Below are 13,040 nucleotides of genomic sequence, written 5' to 3' on the forward strand. Positions count from 1 at the left end.
ACAAAATATTAAGTTTCTGAAGGGTTTTTACCTAACTATAATAAACAACCATTATTTATTTTTATGAGCAATCATGTATATGGCATGTTACTTTAAAGTCTCTTTCTCTCTCTCTCTCTCTCTGCAGTTTGAAAAACTCTTACTAGACAAATGTTCAGAGTTTACAGCGTTCACAGAAAGGTAAATCAAATTTTCTGTCTCAAATATTTGTTTTGCTGTTTTATATTGCAGAATTTGTAATGAGAAGTGCAAAGCCACTGACACTCTCAAATGTTTGAACTGAGCCCCTGTAGCTCTGAAAAGCTTCCTAAATGTTTAGCCCCTGTTGTGGGCATTGTGACTTGCTTTTATCTAAAGTACATCCTAATGAAAGATGGGAAGCTGTTGTTGCCCAAAGACCCTCGCGTAGACACAAAGCTGTGTCCAAGTAGATTTTTCAGGGCTTTTTGGACATCAAGTGAGAAAGTCTGTCTCTAATGATATAATCGGTGAAACTCCCATTGAGTTTTCGAGAGATGAGATTTCAGTCTGTGTGTGAAAACTTACGTTGACGATTTGGGGTGCAATGTGTTCATGCATGTATACAGAATCATAGAATCACAGAATTGTTAAGATTGGAAGGGACCTCTGGAGGTCATCTAGTCCAACCCCCCATTACCACGCATGGTCACTTAGAGCAAGTGGCACAGGGTGACATCCAGGCGAGTTTTGAAGATCGCCAGAGAAGGAGACTCCACAGCCTCTCTTGGCAACCCCTTCCAGTGCTCTGTTACCCTCACTGTCAAGAAATTTTTCCTTAAGTTCCTGTGGAACTTTTAGTGCTTTGGTTTTTCACCATTTCCTCTTGTCCTGACACTGGCCACCAGTGAGAAGAGGCCGGCCGCATCCTCCTCACTGCCTCCCTTGAGGTACTTATAGACACTGATCAGATCCCCTCTCAGCCTTCTCTTCTCCAGGCTGAACAGGCCCAGCTCCCTCAGCCTCTCCTCATAGGGCAGGTGTTCCAGGCCTCTGATCATCCTCGTAGCCCTGCGTTGGACTCTCCAATGGTTCCGCGTCCCTCTTGTGCATATCCACATATTAGTAACTCAAACATGAATAAATATATATTGTTTTAAATTGTAGGTTTACTCAGCTCTACATGCTTTAGAATGCTGTTTGCATAAGAGACCAAAAAATAAGATTTTCCTTTAGTTCTTATGATGTTTTCCACTGACTGAGAGAAGTTATTCTGTAGCATAGTTCAGTCAACAGTTTCTTTGTGATTTCTTTAAATATTGTGCAGGTCATTATGCTCTGGACATCACCGGGAAAAAGACACCAGCTAATTATCAGGAAATAAGATTTCCTGAATGCTGCTGTGTTTTTTGTTGTTGTTGTTTGTTTGTTTGTTTGTTTGTTTGTTTGTGGCAAACCCACATAGCTTAGAAACTCGTGTATGCTCCCTTAGGACATACTGACTTTAATGAGAGCTCTGTTCAGTGTCTGTCCCAGATCATTCCTTGCGCTCCTTGAGTGTTGGTCAATAAGTTGATACAGGTCATGGATAAGAAATGGATACAACTGATAAGCGAACTACTGTGTAAACTGAGACGCTGCTCAAGCCAACCAGGCATATCTTCCATTGATGTGAATGCATTTCTGAGAGGAAATATTAGTTATTTTATTTGAATTGTATATCTTTTCTATCTTTATCTTGTATTTTTGCATATTCAGCTATGGCTGAGTGTCACTGATTACAGAATTATATTAACTCTGTAAAGCTGCTCTGTATAATCTTTTTGCATAGAGGGCTGAAAAGCTCGAGTGTGTGACAGTTAACTTGATAAAACAATTGTTGCCTATTGCTTTTCCTTCATCTTTTCCAACTTTCCTCTTTCTGCTTTTCAGATGCATACAAACTGAGGATGAGCAGATACTGAGATCCATGAAGTCTTGTATTAATGAAACACTCACTACTGTTGCTCAGTATTTTGGCCAGTTGATAGAGCTGATTTTAACAAATGAAGCACAGGTCAGTGTTTTTTTTTTCTGTTTGTTTGCTTTTAAGAAAAGAAAGAAAGAATTAAAAAAAAAAAAAAAGTATTTTATTTTTTACTGTGGCCTTACTGTTATTCCATATGCATTTATCTGTTTTTTCCAGAATACAAGCTCATCTCTGCCCAGTGTCTTATTAACACTCTGAACCCATTTACTGTCCCCTTAGTTAGTCAATGCCTTTCTTTACAAACCTTAAAAAAAAGTCCATCCTGCTCTCAGTGATTCTCATTAAAAACTAAACTTTTATAATGTGTTATGAATAAAGTATATTATTACATGGCACTTGCTTTTTTAAGCAGTGTATATTATAGTTTCTAAGAAGTAGTGATAAAATGTCACATTATGTGCGAAGTATTTGCAACTATCAGCATTCTTTCTGCATCAGAAGAGAATATAACTTCTTATATGGCAAACAAGAAAATAAACACCTGAAGGTGTGAGAATCTACGCTATCGAAGTCTTTCATATATGTATATTTCTTCAGAATTAATGATGCATCTTTACAGACATGATATGCAAATTCCAGTGCTGATTAAAAAGTAGGAAAATACATTGAGTAGTTAGATTAAGACTGCAGATTTTTTTTTAAGTTAAAGCATTCTTGAGATCATAGCAACTTCTAACTAACCAACCTGTCTTGACTAAAATTGATTTCTTTCTTTACATTCCATTAGTAATCTCTTAATCCCTTTCTACCCTTTGATCTTCCTCAAAAAAAAAAAAACAAAAAACAAAAAAGCCCCATCAAATGCAGTTATGCTCAATTCCTTTGTACTTTCAGAACAGCTGTCATGCTGAAATTTTATGCTGTACCTGTGGGGGGGGGGGAAATTGAGCTAAAGAAAAAGAAATTTACTGCATTGTAAAACAAAATTACTGCATGATATTGCTTAAATTATAATATACCTTGGTGCTTTAAGGTAGCAAACCCTGTTGTGTGTCTCTCTCATCATCATCCTTCATAGTTTTAAGAGATTACGGCTGGGAAATAAGAATCCCCAGAATATATTCTCAGACCTACGGTCAAACTAACAAGCTTCTTGCTAATGGATTTTGGCTAGGATTTATGAGAACTACATGAAATGCTATGTATAAGTCCAAGTACGTAAATAATTGCACATCACCAAAGGGTTCTATACGGCAAATTTGGTGAGTAGGTTGTAATTGTTTTGATGCCTCATCTTTTTAATCTGATTATTCTGGAATAGTTCTTCATTGCCAGTAGTTATGTGTTGGACACTTTGACACTTAATGATGTGTATTAAATTCTGCTCTTTTAAGGAAGTAGAATTAATTACTTTACACCATACTGCATTTAAACAGCTGAAGACTTATAAGAGAAGTCGTTAATAGAAAAGATTTTAGGAGCAGTTTTCAGAGCTTTTCAGTCATGTGTAACTGACTTCTGACATAAAACCATACTGTCAGCGGGTAGTCTGCTAGTCTGAAGCTTTCTGCCAGAGGCCAGAACTCATAGCTTATTTTTTTTACCCTAGAGTTTTTTTCCAAGTAGTTTATCAAGTTTTTATTTAGGAGAGGATTAATTTCAATGTATAAACCAATAAATTATCTCATTTTTCAGAACACTTTTCTAAGCAGAAATACTAAAAGTGGGAGAAAGGAGAACAAAGCCTTTTTAAGGGATACTAACAGAATTTTGTATCAATTACAGTGTAAAGTGTGAGCTGTTTCTTTGCACTTCTTTCAAAGTTGCACTGAAAATGAAAATGTTCGCTCTTTTCCTTCTGTAGTGTAATTCGTTCTTCCTGCAATGATTATATGCACTTGCAGAGAGTAAAATTCAACAAACTTCATATTCTTCTAATGCTCTGTTAATCTGTGCAGCTGCAATGATTTGTATGCAAAAAGTATGTAAACTCTTTAGGAAGATAGTGTATTTAGTTTAATTCTCCAATATATGAAATGTATTTTCTCCTTAAACCAAGGGTTGTCTGCACTGGTTAATGAGAGGTTTTTTTTTCCTATGTAGTTTGAAAACAGTGATGGATATGGATATGGAGCCTTAGAAAGTAGTTTTAAATTAGAGCAGTACCAAGGTGGAAATTTTATATCGCCTTGTGTTACACAAATTCTACCCTGAGAATTTCTGAAAATTTTAGTTTAATTCTAGGTCAAAACAAATAAGAACTTACAAAATAGCTGCAGAGCTCTCTAAAATATGAATGGAATAGGAAAACAGGTATGAGTTTGAAAGAATTCGTGAAGATCACTTTTAGGTACATTATTCAAATATAAGTAAATATGATAAAGTCTTGTCAGAGTCAGACTCCTTCCTATATTATGTGTATTCCCCTTTTCTTTGGGTGAGAAGAACATGACATTGATGAACTAGATTTTGTCCTCCATCTCAAGTTTAAATACAATATGATTTTTTTTCTCCACTGGAAATAACTTGTTTGTATTATCTTATTTCACATAGAATCTGCTGAGACAAATAGAATTGTCAGACAATGTGTACATCACTGAGTCGGCTCTTAGTAGTTTATTCAGCCTTACCCAGGAAGGTGCTCATCTGTGCCGCATCATAGCTAAGGTAAGGATGTATATACATTAATTCAAAGTAAAACTCATGGTGGTAGTGAATTAATCATTTTACTTAGTACTGGTTGTGAGCTTTCAAACATACAGTAATTAGATGGAATTTTGTATTGTAGGAGGTGGAGGAGTTCAAACAGTTTACTCTGAGAAACTACTCTTGCTTTTCTGGTTTTAAAAATAAAACAAGTATGCAACAGTGAGGAGATAAACAGCAGACAATAGACCTCCTTTCAGTTAACGATTCTTCGTGATGTTATTTCATAGAATAATTTAGATTTGAACGGACCTCAGGAGTCATCAGGTCCAGTGTCTTGGACCTGATGCTGATTTTGACTGCTCTTCCCACTCCTTCCCATACAGTCCCAATTCCAGGTAGAACCTCTGTTTAATTTTTTTTTTCTTGCCCTTTTGTTGGCTGTTGTTGTAAACGGTCTGATTCTGTCTTACTCATGACCTTAGACATTTGAAGGCTGTTGTTTTATTTTCCCCACCTCTGCCCCTCCTGCACTCTCCAAAATTCCTGCTTACTAGAGATGAATTGCTTCTTCTTGCACTTGCGCAATTGTGGAATTATTTTTTCAGTTGCCAGAATATAAGTAAAATGGTAAGAATTTCCGCACAGGTTTAGCTGGCTCATGTAGTATTGCTAATTCAATAGCCTGTAGATAAGAGATTTAAAGTAAAGTTGCATGGGCAAGCAGAGGAACAGGAAGCTTTTAAGTCCTTGTGATATATAGCTGTCTTAAGTCTTTCAAACATGATCAATTGCTAAGCTTAAAATAAAACTTCATTCCTGATTAACATTTTCAGATGTCAGTTTTTGAAGTCTACTGGCATATACAACACCATTTTCCCAAAATAAATCTGTTGAATCAGAACTTAAAACTTCTTTGCTGCGGATTGTACATTGGACTGGAAAAGCAATGAGCCAAATTCTTAGTGGCTGTATGCTTTAAAACACAAATTCCTTCTATTAACATCTCAGTTCCTTGTTCAAGCAGTTATTTTGCACTTATGAAAGGGAAGTGGGGGGTTATTCCGACATCAAGACATGTGAAGCAAAAGATTTGGTTGCAGTTTCTTGGTTTGCAGCACAGCTCTGAGTTTAGTCCTAAAATACATCACAGAATCACAGAATGGTTGAGGTTGGAAGGGACCTCTAGAGATCATCTAGTCCAACCCCCCTGCTGCAGCAGGGGCATCCAGAGCACATGGCACAGGGTGGCATCATTAGTCAAGGGTATTTATCTTTGGCGGACTTCTGCTGATTCTCTCAAAATTTTCAGCAAGAGTTAAAGGAGTAAGTATAACCTGCCTGTCTTTATTAGTTTTATTTTTCTGTGGGCCAAACTGGTCAAAATGCTGAGATAACATTATGATATGCCTCAAAAGTTCAAAGTGTTGTTCAGACTAAAATAAATATCAGTATTTTGTTGCTGCCGTCACCAGAGGAGCTATATAATTATGGTTTCGTCATGAAGTAAAACATTCCAGACTGCTGAGCAGACCCCAAGGCCAGCAGATTTGCCCAAGGAATATTTATTTTATGTCATTACACTGTTATGGGGGCATGACAGCTGGGTAGAACTAGCAGAACTGTGACTTTCATATTCCCATACAGCTACATTTTATAGTATGTTTACAGCTTGAGAATAACATCTGCTTTATTTTTTCTGATGAGTTTGAAAAATACACAGAATACAAAAATACACTTAATTCTTTATGACATATTGACTGAATTTCTGGAATGTTGTTCATTTCCTTTATTTATTTATTTATTTTTAACCATTTTTCACTGAAAAGGGCAATAGATAAATTATTTAAATTGATCAGTCATTTTAGCAGTTTTTGGAAATACTTGCTGCCAATGAAAAAGACTTCAGCGTTTTTAAAATTGAAGATGTATCTAAAATATACCCATTAGGATACTATTTAAACCCGAGAGAAACATCAAGAGAAATCATTACTTAATGATTACAGCAGGAATGGAATTAACTTATTGTTAATTCTCTTGAGAGGGCATTTAAAAAAGAGATTAAAATAGTGGCAAAAGAGATTAAGAAACATTTTTAAAAATTTATGGTTAACTGGTTAATAGTTCAGAATTTGACTGATTTCAGTATAACTCAAACACTCAAACTTTACTATTGAAAGAAGTAAAAAGACTTTATTACTGCCAAACCTGAAAAAAATATACTGTGTGTGTTCATGTTGTACCCTGAACATGATATTAACTGATGTTCTCTTTATCTTTTCAAGACCAATATACAATCTGAATGATCTGGCAGATGATGAACATAAGTAATTTTGAAGCATGATTCAAAATCCACTGATACAAATAAGAATATTTCTGGCACAATGGGTGCTAATAATTTCAACATTTGAACAGTGTTTTCCTCTCATATTCCTTCCCTGTTCTCCTTTCATTCCTTCCCCGTTCCAGTTTTGTTTCTTAGCTTTGCTGCATTTGATTTTCCCTTTTAACTTTATAATATTATATCTTTGTACAATTAAGGTCCTTAAAATGCTTGATTTCAATGCTAGACACGTTCGTAATATAAAAGGAGCTAATCAACATACACAGGAGCACCTCTACCTAAAAGTACAATTCTGATAGTATTCAGAAATCAGCCAGGTACTATCTAGGTAGAACCTAATTGAGAGCAAAAATACCAATTTCATACAAAACGGAATAAAAATATTTTTATGAAGGCAGAGACATTGAAACCACAAAACCCAGGACAATCTCTGAAAGCTGCACTACAGAAGCAGCTGAGGATTTCCATAGCGCTAAGTCTCTATTTGCAGAGGCCAAATAGTTCTGAATAGGTGCAGTCAGATAATTGCCATTTTGCATCCACAATTGGTGAAAATGATTTATATACTGAACAGAAGTTAGGCCTTGTTGCATTGTTTTTAAAAATGTAGTGAACAGCTCTCACTTTCATCAGTCTTTAGTACTCTCAGTTTTATCAGTTACTTATAATTCCATTTGAGTTATATGAATGAAAGGTAAACATTCGCTTAAAAAGAAACATAACAAACAATTTTATATTTAAACATGCCAAGAAAATCCAGTTTTCTGAAAGCATGAGTGATCTAGTTTCCTGAAAGCATGTGGGAATTGAGTGCATAGTATTTTTACAAAAATTTGCATGAATTATTTGACTAAGAAGAGATGGAGAGATACAGTTCCTGTCATTTGATTTTTGGCGTTTTTTCAGCCTGCCAGGAAGTAGAAGTATTTCAGAGGAATGCCTTTCTTCAGGCTAACAGTGAAAAGAAATTTTGAGATGCAGTATAATGCTCCAGAGTGGCCACTGGCAGGCCTTCCTGTTTGCAAAACTCCCAAGAGACAACTACAGCATCTCCTGGAACTGGAAAATCTGCTTGTCTGCAGAAGCAGAAGCTCATGTCTGCAAGCATGTCATGTATGTAAGAACTGTCTTGCAGCTCTAGCTAGGTAAAACGTAGAAGTGTTTTCATAATACACTACCTGATCCTCTACATAAAAAGGAAATGGGAAGTTTGTTGCTACAGTCATCTCATTAGAAGAGGGGAGGAGAGAAAGCCTCAAACACCAAATCTTCAATTTAAATAAAGCTCAGGGGTTCGGCAGGGACATGATAGCTTCCAAAGGCTTCTGAACATTCCCTCAAATCCTGATGCTTTCCTATTCTCCTCAGCTCCACTGGTGTTTCTTTTAGCATCTTTCCTGACAGTACTTAATTATGAACCACTTCAAAAAGGGAGAAAAAATACATCTTGAGCTTTGTATACAGGTTGATATTATTAATGTACAATTTGATATTAAAGATGTAACATTAGAGATACCTTGCAACCATCATTTTCCCTTTATAGGGATTGTTAGAATGAACAACATATAAGAAAAAAGCGAGAACTATGTTTTGGAGTTCATAAGGGTAAATAATGTAGTCATATGATGACCCCCATGTTTTCATTAAAAAAAAAAAACAAAAAAAAAACAAAAAAAAAAACAAACAAACAGCAACTGCAGATGCAACCTCAGGTGAATAACGTATCCTTATTCTTTCAAAGAAACAACTTTATTTCTGATAATAAAAATCCCTGCAAAGTCATCTCTTGTACTTGCCCAGAAACCATGTTTTTAAGCTTCTGCTTGTGGAGTGATGCTCCAGTCCTGTGTTCTAATCAAAGACAAGGTTAAGTAGCACCACCTAACTAATTTATTTATGATTTGGATTTGGATAGATGTTTGACCATAAAAAGTACTGCTCTGTTCCCAAGGCTGTGAAAGAGGTCAACTTAGAAATGTGCAGTGGATCTTGGCAGCATGTTGAGAGGTTTAATTTTTTCTAAATTGGTATTTGAGCTCCACTCAGTGGTATCCAAAAACAGTGTTAAAATGTTGAGTATGAAGGAAATGCAAAAGTAACAAAGATCTTGTGCTCTTTATCATTGTGAGAGTTCCAAAATAGTTTAATTTACATCAACTTCTTGATTTATTGCTAATACTACATTGGTCTGTCACAGGGTCCTCTAAAAGGTTTCTAAGCGAGGAAATGGATTCCCCTACAAAAAGAGCCGAAAGTGGTGTTTGATTCCCAATTATGGTGGTGATTCTATCAGTGGACCTGTGTGCACTGAAGCACTTTTGTTCTGACTTGCTATCCTCCTTCACCTTCTGTATTGCCTCAGTTATTTGCATCAGTGAGCAGTGTGGCAGAGGAATTATTACTCTTCTTCTGCACACTCTTTTTGTGATTATCTTTTGGATAGTTTGTGCTGTCTGGTGCTAAACCTTCAGAACAGCATCTTAGGGATGTCTGCAGGATATTTAATTCACATTAATTCAAAAAAGGAGAGAAATAGGTCATCATGTAAGTTCTTATCATCTGTGATTGTACAGAGTATGTGAAGTCCCTCCTTGATGCAACTTGAATTACAGCAAGCATGTGATATCTGGCCTTCTCAGTTTTGGACCAAAGACCTACAAGGTATCAACAATAGCATGCTTACATGTTCTAGAAGAGTTTGGAAAGGTATTCTTTAATTTCCAAAGCGGGCAAAGCCCAGTACTGTTAGGTTTCTTTGTCTGAATGGCACTGTTCACCCATGTAATCAACTTATGTTGATTCCTGTCAGAAAGAATAGTTTTGTCATCACTGATAAAGCTGCAGGGGACAAATTTGGGAAAAGATGAGTAAGTTCTGGGGTATACTGTGAAATTGCAGTGAAACTCAGGGCAACCGAGTGCTTTTGACATGCTGCAAAGTTGGGCTCTATGTTGCCCATTTTCCATTTTTCCCATATTTCAAACACAATCGCATATTTCACTGCAGCTTTCTAGATTCATTACTTGTTATCAACCTTTTACAGCTTGGTAATGGCACAAAGGTGCAAAATAAACGGTTTGGATCTCCTCCTGAAAAATGCATAATAAATATATAATAAATTATTACCCGTCCATCAGGCAAAAGCAGGACATCTATTTGTCATACAGAAAGCTTGCAGAAAATTTACTACCATCACTTGAGATTTAGTGCTGTCATCTGTAAACTTGTACTTATGATGATCCAAGTAGAGAAGCAGAATGTCTCTGATCCTGTTGAATTATGGAGGCTTTAAAAGAGAATTTGGAGGGGAAAAAAGGGCAATTAGGTGAAATTTGGGAAAAACTCTGTGCTAAGCTGGCTACTTCATTACTAATTGGGTGAAATATTAATATCCTTTTGTGGAAGAAAATTATGACTGAAAAAAACTGTTGTTCCATCTTCGTTTATTTTAAAGGCTCAGAAATGTCTTGCTGCAGTAGGCTATATATAGCAGTACTAGATATAAAATAATTCTACACTTCTTACAATACCAGAACCAAATTTTACTTTTAGATATAAACCTCTTGTTTCCATTAACCTCATAGAAATAAGACATACATCTACATCTAAGAGTACTCCTGGTTATCTCTTGGTCCTTGTTTCCTATTATTTTCAATTGGCTACTGTAATGTGATTTTTTTTTTTTAATCTTTCACCAGGAATATTTCAAATGCTTCTTCATTATGTGGGATGTGTGTATATTCAAATCTCTACCATTAATTGCCACATCTGTAGAAATATGTATGTATCAGAGAACACAGAGATGGTCCAGTGGGAAATGTGAAGGATTAGGGCAGTCTTGGCTGCAATGACCACGAGATACTGGAATTCACGATCCTGTGAGGACGAAGATGGACAAGAAGTAGGATTGCAACCCTGGACTTCAAGACGGCCAGCTTTGGCCTCTTCAGGGAGCTCCTTAGAGGAATCCCTTGGGCAAGGGTCCTAGAAGGAAAGGAGGTCCAGGATCGGTGCATTCCTCTAAGAAAGAAGTCGAGCAAGGCGGGCAGGAGACCTGCGTGGATGGGCAAGGAGCTGTTGGGTAAACTTAATGAGAAAAAAGAGTATGTACAGCATGTGGAAGAAGGGCTAGGCCACATGGGAAGAATATAGGAACACTGTCAGAGAATGCAGGGATGTAATGAGGAGGCCAAGGCCCCTTTGGAATTAGAGTTAGCGAGAGATGTCGGGTACAACAGGAGGGGCTTCCGTAAATACATCAGCAGCAAGAGGAAGGCCAGGGAAAATGTTAGTCCGCTGCTGAATGGAGAGGGTGCCTGGCTGGATGGCAGAGCCCAGAGGGTGGTGATAAATGAAGCTGAGTCTGGTTGGAGGCCTGTGGCCAGTGGTGCCCTGCAGGAGTCAGTACTGGGCCCAGTGCTATTCAACTTGTTCATCAGTGACTTGGTGAGGGCACAGAGGGCACCCTCGGCAAGTTTGCAGATGACACCAAACTGGGAGGAGTGGCCAACACTCCCAAGGGCTGCGCTGCCATTCAGAGAGACCTAGACAGGATGGAGAGTTGGGCAGAGAGGAACCTCATGAGGTTCAGCAAGGGCAAGTACAGGGTCCTGCACCTGGGGAGGATTAACCCCAGGCACCAGGACAGATTAGGGGTTGACCTGCTGGAAAGCAGTTCCGTAGAGAGGGATTTGGGAGTCCTAGTTGACACCAAGTTAACCATGAAGCAGAAATACGCCCTCGTGGCCAAGAAGGCCAATGGGATCCTGGCTGCATCAGGAGGAGCATTGCCAGCAGGTCGAGGGAGGTACTCCTGCCCCTCTACTCAGCTCTGGTGAGGCCACACCTGGAGTATTGGGTGCAGTTCTGGGCTCCTCAGTAGACACTGAGCTTCTAAAGAGGGTCCAGTGGAGAGCCATGAAGATGATTAAGGGACTGGAGCATTTGTCGTATGAGGAAGGACTAAGCGAGCTGGGTCTGTTTAGCCTGGAGAAGAGGAGATTGAGAGGGGATCTGATAAACGTGTGCGAGTACCTGATGGGTGAATGTGGGGAGGATGGGGCTAAACTCTTCTCCGTGGTGGCCAGTGACAGGACAAGGGGTAGTGGATGCAAGTTGAGATACAGGAAGTTCCATCTCCATATGAGGAAGAACTTCTTTAACTGTGAGGGTGACAGAGCCCTGGAACAAGCTGCCCAGAGAGGCTGTGGAGTCTCCTTCTCTGGAGATCTTCAAAACCTGCCTGGATGCCACCCTGTTCCATGTGCTCTAGGTGTCCCTGCTGGAGCAGTGGAGTTGGAGTAGGTGATCTCTAGAGGTCCCTTTCAACCTTAACCATTCTGTGATTCTGTGACAAAGATATTATAGACTGTATCTGTATAGAACCTGATGCCTATTTCCACATTATTTTTTGTTGTTCCTCAGTTATAAAACTTTTTCCTCCTTCATATGTTAGCATTAAGCAAACACCTTATGGAGCTCAGAAATCTAGATAAATGGGAGATTCTTGCTAACAAAGATCTATTTTAAACTAACAGGTTGTTTGACCTGTCACTCCAATTGCAGCCCATTGATAATTCCTTGTAATTTTCACATGAATGTCAAGTTTAGTTTAAATTGTGTCTGTTAAGTGGTAAAAGTCAATAGCTTAAGCACACCTCCCACTGAGGCTGTATTACTTTTTCATCATTTAGTGTGTTACCATTAATCAACGTGAATTCTGTTTTGAGCTTAACATTTCTTTATTGTGATGATACTTAAATGAAATTAATTATTTAAGGGAGTGTTCCTTGTCCTTGCATCCTCAAAATCCACATCTAGTACAAAGGAAGCACTCAGTGCTGCTCTCTTGATTTTGCAGGAAGGAGGTGTAGTTGCTCTCTTTAAGATCTGCCGCCAGGATTGTTTCCGGTGCCTTTACCCACAGACACTGAGAACGTTGGCATCTGTTTGCTGTGTAGAGGAAGGCATGCACCAGCTGGAGAAGGTAGGCGCTGCAACCTTCTATCCTGCCCGCCTCGTAACTTGCAGGAGTCTTGTCTTTAATCTTTTCCTGAGTTTGGTGAAGTGGTGACATTTGTACCATGCTCTGTACAGTGCTTTTTGTGCTGAACAGACTTTGTC

General features: G+C 38.1%; 1 protein-coding gene across 1 annotated transcript in view; it reads left to right on the top strand.

The window, feature by feature from the left end:
- INSC (INSC spindle orientation adaptor protein) overlaps positions 1-13,040 on the top strand; it is a 79,567-nt gene that overhangs the window by 23,217 nt on the left and 43,310 nt on the right. Inside the window, exons 3-6 of the mRNA XM_010225545.2 lie at positions 128-180; positions 1,891-2,014; positions 4,481-4,594; positions 12,778-12,903. Of these exons, the coding sequence (XP_010223847.1) occupies positions 128-180; positions 1,891-2,014; positions 4,481-4,594; positions 12,778-12,903 (417 nt within the window). The remainder of the gene's footprint in view (positions 1-127; positions 181-1,890; positions 2,015-4,480; positions 4,595-12,777; positions 12,904-13,040) is intronic.

The sequence above is a fragment of the Tinamus guttatus genome, unplaced genomic scaffold (assembly GCF_059628265.1).
Source record: "Tinamus guttatus ecotype Peru unplaced genomic scaffold, ASM5962826v1 Tinamus_guttatus_pri_ptg000240l, whole genome shotgun sequence".
Classification (NCBI taxonomy): Eukaryota; Metazoa; Chordata; class Aves; order Tinamiformes; family Tinamidae; genus Tinamus; species Tinamus guttatus.